The sequence below is a fragment of the Jatropha curcas genome, chromosome 6 (assembly GCF_041381405.1).
Source record: "Jatropha curcas cultivar XTBG-Jc1 chromosome 6, XTBG_Jcur_1.0, whole genome shotgun sequence".
Lineage (NCBI taxonomy): Eukaryota > Viridiplantae > Streptophyta > Magnoliopsida > Malpighiales > Euphorbiaceae > Jatropha > Jatropha curcas.
The window spans coordinates 25,680,731-25,691,732 of NC_143156.1; the positions used below are offsets into that span (position 1 = coordinate 25,680,731).

General features: G+C 33.5%; 1 protein-coding gene across 5 annotated transcripts; it reads right to left on the reverse strand.

Moving 5' to 3' along the window:
• Positions 1 to 580: 580 nt before the first annotated feature.
• Positions 581 to 10,494, reverse strand: LOC105650907 (phosphoglucosamine mutase family protein). 5 transcript variants are annotated; one of them, XM_089723095.1, is made up of 18 exons: positions 10,333 to 10,494; positions 9,430 to 9,642; positions 9,037 to 9,103; positions 7,652 to 7,835; positions 7,166 to 7,218; positions 6,615 to 6,703; positions 6,170 to 6,307; positions 5,792 to 5,856; positions 4,105 to 4,165; positions 3,913 to 4,030; positions 3,755 to 3,836; positions 3,572 to 3,644; positions 3,437 to 3,498; positions 2,140 to 2,235; positions 1,880 to 2,034; positions 1,711 to 1,807; positions 1,172 to 1,249; positions 581 to 1,091 (listed from the first exon to the last, which is right to left on the reverse strand). In XM_089723095.1, exons 1-18 carry the CDS (start codon positions 10,337 to 10,339, stop codon positions 984 to 986), a joined length of 1,746 nt encoding a protein of 581 aa, XP_089579221.1. In that variant the 5' UTR covers positions 10,340 to 10,494; the 3' UTR covers positions 581 to 983. The 5 variants fall into 5 exon arrangements, with proteins under 5 accessions (XP_089579221.1, XP_089579219.1, XP_089579220.1 ...); XM_089723093.1 differs by having other exon boundaries at positions 6,170 to 6,406; positions 10,333 to 10,493; XM_089723094.1 differs by lacking the exon at positions 10,333 to 10,494 and adding an exon at positions 10,186 to 10,287 and having other exon boundaries at positions 6,170 to 6,406.
• Positions 10,495 to 11,002: the final 508 nt, after the last annotated feature.

The following is an 11,002-nucleotide window of genomic DNA, read 5'->3' on the forward strand; positions in this document are numbered from 1 at the left end:
GCTATTGTTAAAAAATATGCATGACTAGGAAATGAATTCCCTCCCTTCTTTTGAAGAAAATTCTTCCCCATTAGATGTATAATTATTACATATAAATTAAAATTTATTTTTATAGTTAACTACGAGTGTAATTATCATGAAAAAAAATGATTACAATTAAATAAAAAAATATTTAATAATATCATCAAATATTTATTAATAAGTTAGATATTTATTAATAATATGAAAATTTTATTTAAGGAATTAAAATTAAAAAGTCTTGATAGTAAAATTTTAACAAAGTACTAAAAATTTATAAGATTAATTAACAAACATCAAGCAAATATAAAATTCAAATTAGTCTGTTTCAAAAATATTTGTAATATAAACGATGAAAGAACAACCAAAATAAACTTTACATGATAATAGAAAGATGGATTAAAACAATATATCAAGAAATATATATATATATATATATATCTAGATTTTCCTCTGAATATGCACATTTTACTTATAGGGAACTTAATTAAATGAAAAGAGAGAATTTAAAAATAATATACCAAGTAATCTATGAACAGAAGATATATTATTAGAAAGCGAGTTTAAATATAGCATTATTAATAATTTTTTATAAACGTATAATATACTCTTTAAAAATCAGTTCACATGTCTTATAAAAGAGATTGCTAGCTAAGCAGATCATACTGTTTATAATCAGCAGTTTCAGCACAAAGAATAGCATAAACAGACTCAGCTTATCATAATGAACCAAAAAATTGAATGTCTCATTATGCACAAAGATGACACTGCTCTCACAAGTAGGGTATTGTTCTCTGTAATTTCTGGGGATCTCTATAGTTTTAAACTGGATAATCGAGATAGCTCATAACATTCACATTATGAGATTATAGCACCACAGAAAAACTTGACAAGCCACTGTTAATGCAACAAAAGGGTTTGCAGAAGAAACTATCTGACAGATGTATCTGGCACTCGACAGCTTATTATGATTGGATAAATTTGTCCAATGCAGATGTATCCATTGCGTGAAACTCTTTGACAGCAGAAGCCACAGAGAGTCCAAGTTTCACAGCATCATCTTTGCTAGGTGCCTAAGATAAAAGATTACTTTTATTAGTAGCTATATATTCAACGGTTATAATAATCTATGCAGACACTGAAATGAAGTTACCTCTATGTTAAGGGGAAGAACAGGGTCGTGAAGTGACAATCTCAGAAGGAACCACCCACCATAACCAGAAACTCGAACCTGTTTTAAGTTGAAAAATTGAAAAATATTTACTATTTATTGAGAAAAATAGGGGAAATCAAGTGTGAGTTATAGATATGGGGTCTTCTTTGAAAAACTCACACAAAAGAAATGAATTCTTCAAAATTAAATTCAATTTTGGTATGTAATTAAATGAATCTACTTGTTTTCCCATTTTACCCTTTTTCATAAAAGAATTAATTTCATGAAATGAATTGATTTCTTCCAATATCATGCCACTTTTAATATGATTTTGTTTCTTTCACATTGGCTCATTTTTTAAACGTCAGAGAATTAAATTCCACCGATTATACCTTTCCAAACATGAAAATTACGAAAACTGAATTCAATTTAACTGAGTTCTTGCGAATTTTGATTTTCCAAACAGGATGTAATTACTTAAAAATGCTAGCTAAGTTGGTTTCCAATAAGTACTATTGATCTATGTGTGTCAAACTCACCCCTTCATTGTTAACAGGAGCTTTCTGAAGCTTTGGGTCTAAATCTACAGAGGTCTCCAAGTGTTGCAGCACTGCCTCGCCATATTCCCGGAAAGATCTGGAGTTCTAATTGATTAGTACCTTCAAAAGCTGCAAAATTTTCAACACGTGTACATATAAATAACCATACCCTCCTTTAAGATCTGGATGATTCTGATTAATTTTTAGTCTCAACTCTACAGCAACTGCTGGCTCCTGCAGACCCTCAACCAGATCAGTCAAGACTTTGCTGCCACCACCAATTCCTGAAGCTCTGGCTGAAGCTAGTTTATTTAAAAGCTTTACCTGCAATAGCAAAAAGACAATTAAGAGAAGTAAATTCAGTAAAACAGTGGGCAACATTATAATTATATGCCAGAAGTAAGGCCACAATGTTAGACATAAACGTACCATGAGATATGCACCATCATCTAGCCAGTTGTTTTCCTTAAGAGCTCCATGTCCACTTGTTTCAATAGCCAGATGTGATTCTTGACCAACCGAGTTCTGAGAGCGAAATTATTATTTTAGTTTGATAGTTAATGACATGAAAGGCTGAAACATGCCTGATCTTGATGTAGAAAAATCAACTAGAAGGATCTTACAATTAGAAACAGACGAAGAGTAGCAATCCAAGCTTTAAATTAATTAGGACATTTTTCTATGCCAGTTCAACAAAAGATAAAAGTGAAGTAATGTAACAGGAATGCATAGCCGAAAGCTGAGTATACTCTTGTGTTTGATGAACTAAAAGCAAATTGGAAACAACCAAAGAACTTTAGTCACACAACTGACACAAGGCAAGAAGGTTCAACTGAAAGGCCAGTTTGATATCTAAATCATGTTCACACCTTCAGAATTTCCAACCTCTGGACCTATCACAATCACTTCAACTTTCCTTTCCCCTTTAACAATGTTGGTTCTCAAAATTTTGCATTCTTAATTCAACCATTCATCTCTAACAAACACTTGATCCTCAAAAGATGCATGCCCTTTGCTACTGGCTACATCCTCCAAACTGCAACAGATTCACTTTCATCACAGAACTCTTATAAAATCAAATTCATTGTTGAACCCAAATTTTTATTAATCGAAAAATTCAATAAAAAAATCAAACTGGAATGAAGGTTCATGCAAGATGTACGATATGCCTCTGTACATTCCTTATGAGGAGAGGCGGAATAGCTCATGCTATTTAACAATTCACTACAAGTCAAAGCATATGCATATTGCAAAGCTCAGCTGAGCCACTAAAACAATTCAATGCTTAGCCTCAGTAACTTGCAAGCATTTTGGCTCATTGACAGCCCTGTGCTTTTATCATTGCACAACAACTGCAATCAGTTGATTGTCAATTTTCCACAAGTAAACAAGAAAAGTGTCATTGCTCCCAGTAACAAAGAAAAGGAAATATCAGAATCCAAAAATTAGGAGCAGAAGAAAAACTTTTAAGAACACAACCATTCCTTGAAAAGAATTGGTAGACATCTATTAGTTTGGAATAAACAATTATCTGTTGCTAATAATGAGCTACAACAAGCACTTTGTCCAAAGAATTTGGCTGGGAATATATACAATTGAAATTATTATTAGCCAGCAGTATTAGTATTATTTTTGTATTAACTTCCAAATTTACACTTCCAAATGATTGTACAGGGCTTGAAACATCACCCTGCTCAATTTCTTGCTTAAACCATTGTACACTTACCAAACGAATAGCTTCATCAATAACATTTTTATAGCCTCTTTTGAACCGATGATGCTTCCCCCCTAAAAGAGATGTAGATTATTAATATATTCAAGTACGAAGAACGCTAAAGTGGCATTTCTGTTTTTAACATACCAAGTTTCTTTTCAATAAATGTAGTCAGTCCATCTGAAGTCACACTATCCGTAACAATAGTTGTTCCTGGATGCTGAAGGAAAAATGTGAACAAAGCAAATTGGAAAAAGAAAATTAAGGAAAGGGATTTATAACAATATAAAAGCAACAGCTCTTAAGACAGCTGAAATAAGGAGTCCTTACTTCCTCAAGAACTATCGCAGACATTAAAGCTATAAGGCGATTCCGGTTGAACTCACGACCAGTGGAGTCCACAGCAGCAGATCTAAAATAAATAATCACATATTTATTAAAATACAACTCAAATATATTAAGTGTATATAAACTATGATGAAGATTACCTGTCAACATCAGTATCAAATATGATCCCAAGATCAGCCTTGTTTTTTAGGACTGCTTCAGTGATAGCTTTCATTGCTGCCTTGTCCTCCGGATTGGGAATATGATTAGGGAACAAACCTGTCCCAAATAAGTTTTTAATAACAAGATGATATATCAGACACCCCAACACAATTTTTCTGATTGCAACTCACCATCTGGTTCCAAGAACTGGCTGCCAGAAGTGATAGCGCCCAGGGGCTCAAGAACTTTCGCCTGAAGGACAATTGGATAAAAAAATACCAATTTTCAAATGGAAGGATTAAAAATTAATAGTGACAATCTTGTTGAGACCTAGAACCTTTCCTTAGTGCATGGATTAAAGATCAGTGAACAGTCCAAACAGTTCCAAAGTCACGAAATCAATCCTATAAATAGAGTGCCTTAACAGTTTAAACTTAAAAGGGAAAGATACTAATCCTTCTACTTAGGGGTGAGCATTCGGATCGGCCAATTCAGTCAATTTGATTAATTCGGTTAATTTGGTCAATTCAGTTTGGTGAATAAATGTTCGGTTAAAAAAAACTAAGATTTCGGCGATCGGTTAAAGGTTAATTTAACCGAATTAATCAAATTAATCGACTCTCAAAATTACATCATTTTGATTAGTAGATAATAAAATTAAAAATATTTTAGTTTTTATTTTGATTAAGTAGCAACTAATAATGTCGGATAATTTTTATTTTGGTTAATTCAGTTAATCATAAATTCCGATTAAATTCAGTCGATTAATTAAGTTTTCATTTTCTTTAACTTCGGTTCAGTTAATGATCAAAATTAATTCGGTCAAAACGGTTCAGTTAAGTTCGGTTAAAAAATTAATTCAATTAAATTCATTTAAGTCAAAAAAAATTTCGGTTGATTTGTTTCGGTTAAAAATATTACTCAATTTGACCGAATTGGCCGAATGCTCACCCCTACTTTACTCCACAAGAGACAGTGATATTCATCTTTGATAATTTTATTTTAGTCGATTAGATGGATATCAAGAAAAGAATTCTTACCAAGGAAGTGAGAAATTAAATCATGCAGTGATAATATGCACATCCTAGGGTTAATTAAAGATTAAGATTCGTGCATTTTTTTACCCGAACTGAAAGTTTCATGCAAATTTAAACAAAGTTGGTAGCTCTTCAAACATCATTCATTGAGGCAATCTTCTCTTCTCAAAGGATTTAAGAAAGAACATTAATAATGAGAACGTGTGTAACATGCATATGACTTACTTTTTTTCACAACTCAGTTCCTCTCTCTCTACAATATTTTAAAAATTTTTAGGGAATTGAGATTACAATGTATGTCATCAAACCATCAATGTTATGATGATATATTCAAATTAACACTAATGGCTTTTTGTAAATGCTAGAACTACCAACAGACCTTGTCAACTATTTGAACTCTAATTGAGATTTTAAACTTAATATGCCTATTAGGATCACTTGCAAAATTTTAGTAGATCATCGGCGCCCTTTATTATTATTATTATTATTATTTTGATGGACCTTGGCATCATCACCTGAAGCTCAGGCGAGTGATAAGAAGGTCCAATGACAAGGATGTTGCCAACAGAATATCTTGACATCTATTGCTGACAAAATTGTACCCTTTGAAAACAAAGTCAAAAAAGTTGATTTACATGTCAATGATAGCAATGAAATTTGAATAACTAGGACAAGTAACTGTTTTAAAAGTTTTAAGACTAGGAAGCCATTAGATGTGCATCAGAATAAAGTAAATTAAAAGATCCTTAAGGCATTAGATGTTTCGTTAGAAAAGGTAAAATCCTTGGACTGACAAAAGAAAGCCAAATCAATCTAAACGTAAGAATGTGAATTAACTTACAGCAAAAAATCCTCCAGCTCCATTTCCTGCATCAACGATGATATGGAACCCCTCCAACGGCTTCTCTATGAATTAAGAATGCCAATCAACAAATTAGAAGGATCTCACCAACTTAGCATGCAAATTCAAATTAAACAAAAAAAAAAAAAAAAAAAAAAAAAAAAAAAAAAAAAAAAAAACGCATGCAAGTAAACAACATTCAACTCATGTTTAAACAGAAAATAATTAGAACTAGAGATCTCATATAAGAATGGTCAGAAAGAGGATAGAGCACAACATTCATTCACACCCATATTGCACTTCTTAACACAGAGAAAAGAGATGTTCATCTCCAAGTTTTGTTTTAATTTTGCTTACATGTTTTCAAAGAGTTTTTACCTATATTTCCTGCAGCTTTACGGACTGCCTTCACAAGATCAGATGTATACACTGTCATGTAATCAACTTTCTTTACTGACGCTTCTGCCTGCCTTTTTGACTTCACTAAACCTTCATCTGTAAATTTGTTGTATAAATCTGCAGCACGGTCCAAAATGTCTCTAATATCAGCCTTCCCAAGCCCTCCAGCATTGGTAAAGAATTTGAAACCATTCCGATTGTAAGGAAGATGGCTAGCTATTTGCATAAAAACATCGACCATAGATTTCGATTAGTTGAAAATAATTCTAAATCAAGAAACCCTATTAACATATAAAAAGGAGACGAGTTTAATCAAAACTTAATGCAACAAAAGAGTGTTAACCAGTAAAAGCATCATTTCAAAGGCCATCGTCATAGAAGATCAGAGTCGGTAACTACAAGAAAAATGACTTCTATCAATTACCTGTTATCATTATAGCCCCATCAACTGGACATAAAAATGCTTCATCCACAGTAAGTGTACTATTAAACATTGCTGGGGTGGATGCCAATCTACAAGAGGTATGTCAGGTATAGAGTTGCCAAAAAAAAAACGAAAGAAAACAGAGAAAAGAATATCATCAATGAATTATTTGAACCACAGCTACAATTTAAGCACTAATCCCTCAATGGAACGAGGTCTTCAGGATAAAAAAAGGACCAGCCCAATGAACACATCAGAAAAAGTGAAAGCAACCGTTTCACCCTGGTTCAAAGGCCCATAATTTATGTGAAAACTCATCCCAAATGTCAATCCCCCCTCCCCCCAACCAGAAAAAAAAAAAAAAAAAAAAAAAGGTAAGGTGTTTCATCTGATGCATCGTCACAACCCAATCCAAGGAGTCAAGATCTAAACCTTAACAAACAGATACCAGCTAAATTCATTTGGGTCCAAAAACTCTGAACTTAGACCTCTTGTATTGACAGTACGTTTTATTAACATTGAGGCAAAGACAAAATGAAGCATTTACCCACCCATATTGAACAATACCCAAGCCTGCACTAGTGATACCCCGAGAAACAGCATCCTGCAAGTTAAATCATCAAGTTCTCAGTAACTTGTTATGTTAATATGATACAATTCTTGAACAAAAATAGCTCTAATACTGCAGATATATGCACACTTATTTAAGCACACTTATTTTATTAGAAAAAAAGAACAATTGATAGCAAAAACATTTAGCATAAAATCCCTAGGCTACATTTTAAAAATTAAAAACTCAAGGAATTCAAGTGGAAGAAATGTGATCTATGTGCACGGTTTTAGTTACTATATTTATAAAAAGCTGTACTGCATTGCTAAATAAGCACATTTCTGCTAATGATCAAGGGTCCAAACTAGAAACTGCAAGCATCATGATGCCAACAAAACCAGCAACACAATGAGACAAAACCAAATTCAGGAAAGACAACAAACGTTATGCTCTCAGATTCTGAATAATTGGGACAACAAATACGCACCTGTAACATTTGTGCAGATATTCGGGAATCATGACCGATAGAAACTCTCAAAGACCTAGATCCATCAGGCCCTTTCTTTTCCAATAACCATGCTGCAAAGGCAGCTGCTATTGCTTCTGTAACTGGTTCAGTAAGGGTAACAGGTTCTCCCTCAACACCAGCAACAGCCACACCACGAATATCACTGTGGGCTCATTAGGAAAATACAGAAACAGAAACTCCAATTTAGATTGTGTATCTTATGTTAACATGTGCTCAATTATGCTTGACTTTGTTGCCAGGCATACTAGAATATCCAAAAAGAAAAGGTACTCAAAGAGAATGGAGAAAGCATCTTCTTTCACCATCTTGAATTTATGGATGTGGTAGGACATTAGTTTAGTCACTAGGATCTAATAATATCAAACAACTATGCACCGACCATATGTTCATCCATATAAAGTGGCATAGATAAACAGTGAAATAATCTGTTGAAAATTTATATGATACTTAGAATGAATGAAGTTATAAAGACCATGTAACACCCGCCGCCCAATCCCGAAAGACCCGACGGTGGATGCCACATTCGGTGCTGGAGGCACCGTCGCGTTACAGACTGTTGAGAATCTGGGCCCTAGGAGCAATTAATCAAATCCAATTCAATTATTTATTTAATATTGGGCTTATAATGAGTTGGACTTACCTTTAACACAAAATGGCCTAAGCCCTTTTGGTTGGTTCACCCTTCACATTATATGCCATTTCATTTAGTTGTATTTATTCGATGTGGGATTACCCACATATTCCAACACTCCCCCCTCAAGTGGGACTACCCACTTGACAAGCATACGATGGCCCAACACATGGGTCCATCAGGGTACGACCCAACACGGGAACTTCCCTCATGCAGGTTCGGGTCCCAGGCTCTGATACCATGTTGAGAATCTGGGCCCTAGGAGCAATTAATCAAATCCAATTCAATTATTTATTTAATATTGGGCTTATAATGAGTTGGACTTACCTTTAACACAAAATGGCCTAAGCCCTTTTGGTTGGTTCACCCTTCACATTATATGCCATTTCATTTAGTTGTATTTATTCGATGTGGGATTACCCACATATTCCAACACAGACCAAATGAAAGAAAGAACCTAAAAGCTTAACCCTTCAAATTGATTGTCCAACCCATGGATTACATATTTAATCCTCCACTCATATGAGAAATTCAGGGGACTGTCAAGACAATGTGAGGACAACATGGAGGTTATTGACGGACTTTTCATTGCCTCAACTGATGAACACAGGACAAAGAACAGAATATATGCAGCAAAAACATAGGTATTGATTCATGAAAAGACTATAAAATTTAAATTAATGCACATGCTATAAGCACAGATTTTCCTCACCTGCCATTTTGAAGTTTCAGAAAATCAACTTTGTCGAGATATGGCACTGCAGTTGCAGATGAAGCAGCTGCAACAAAAGTCCCAAAATAATAATATAAAGGATCAAAAGTAGAAAATAAGGTAAAACCTTTGCTCATTTCAAAATTACATACTAGGCTGGTCAGAACCACTCCAAAACCAATTCTATCATGATACGCAAAAAAAAAAAAAAAAAAAAAAAAAAAAAAAAAAAAAAAAAAAAAAAAAAAAAAAAAGAAAAGCAAAAATCCAGATAGGATAGGTCAATAAGTTGGTGCATGATATTGATCAAAGAAAATGGGATGCATCTCTAGGGTTTAAAAATGCAATTAATGTGCTTTGGATCAACCTGGATAATGAGAGTCTAGAACAGACCATTGCAGTAAACAGTTCCTCGGTTAACAAAACCCCTCTGGTGTTTTGGTAGGTTGTGCATTTGCATGGAAGATATTCTAGTCCATGCCAACTTCCCTCCACAGAAGGGAAGTGAATTGCAGGTATAAGGGTTACAACAGTCCCTTCGGTATTGGGTCCCGAACTGCCTATTCTGTGCTACAAAAACATTTTGAACAATCTTCCCTGACATTGCTGCATAAGAATTTGGAATTTTATCAGACACCATATCTGTAAATGCTTAATCAATATCGTGGAATTATATATGTTTTTACTATTCTATACTTTCCTATGAATGCTAAGGTTCTCATTCTTTGTTATTCTTTTTTTTTTTTTTTTTTTTTTTTTTAAGTTTAATAGAGGTCATAGTTACTGATAACTAGTGCATCACTATAACATGAACAAATGGATACAATAAATTATATAAATAATACCCATATTCAATTTTGACCATAGAAGCTATAACTCTCCTATAAATTGAAGCTTTCACTTGTTACTATAAGGAGGAGAAAGTTAGCCTGCACATAATTCTAAAATGATCCTTCCAATTCCAAATCATGAACTCATTAACTTCCATTAATATTCATTACCGAAACCACAATTTCTTAGGAAGCTAAAACAGTAAATCACTTCAAGAAAGATATCTTCACTTAACAAATCCCAAAATCAACAGTTCAAATCAAAACAATAACCAAAGTTTCTGCGTATTATCAGCAGTTTTGACAAAGAAAGGCAAACCTATAAGTAAGCAATATAAAGTGGATTCAATGCAGAAATAACTTGAAATCAACTGAAGATATGAATCAAAATGAGAATTTGGAATTGAACTAGAAATAATGAATGGGAACCAAATTCAAAATGACGGGTAATGCAAATCACACGCACCTGCCATTTGTTGACTGTAAATTTGTCAAGCTAAACGGCCTCGTTTCGTTCGATGAATGATAGAGAGAAAGAGAGAGAGAGATGGTGACGGGCGGAGAAAAACAGATTAGAATGGAACGTTACAGAAGAAGGGTAGGTGATGTGCTCAGCTCCTCAAATATTCTATTTTGCGGTGCTCTGTTGGTTTTTATAGGATGCGGATGCTCACATTCTCGTTGTTCCACGTGTTTCTGTCCTTCTTTCTCACTGACTATTGTTACTATTGGAAAATGCTCAATTTGATTCATGAACATAGGAGTAATCTACAATTTACTTAAAAATTAATTTTTTATACAGTTTACTCCTTGAATTTATACTAAAAAAAAATAAAAAAATTCAATTTTTTAAAAATAATTTTTAATATTTTAAATAATAAAAATTTATTTAAAATTTTAAAATTAATAAAGAAAAAATTATTTGAAACTAATTATGAAATAAACATTATCTTTGTCACGACCCATCTCCATGGGCCGGACCGGCACTAGGGCCCAGGTAAGCTTAAGGCCCCCGAGGCCCGTAGGAAGCCTGAAACACTACAAATTTGCTATCTCAATAAAATTTTAAACATTTACAAATTTCCCTGCTTACAATACACTATAGTTATAATACAGGCTCACAGAATTATTCCATC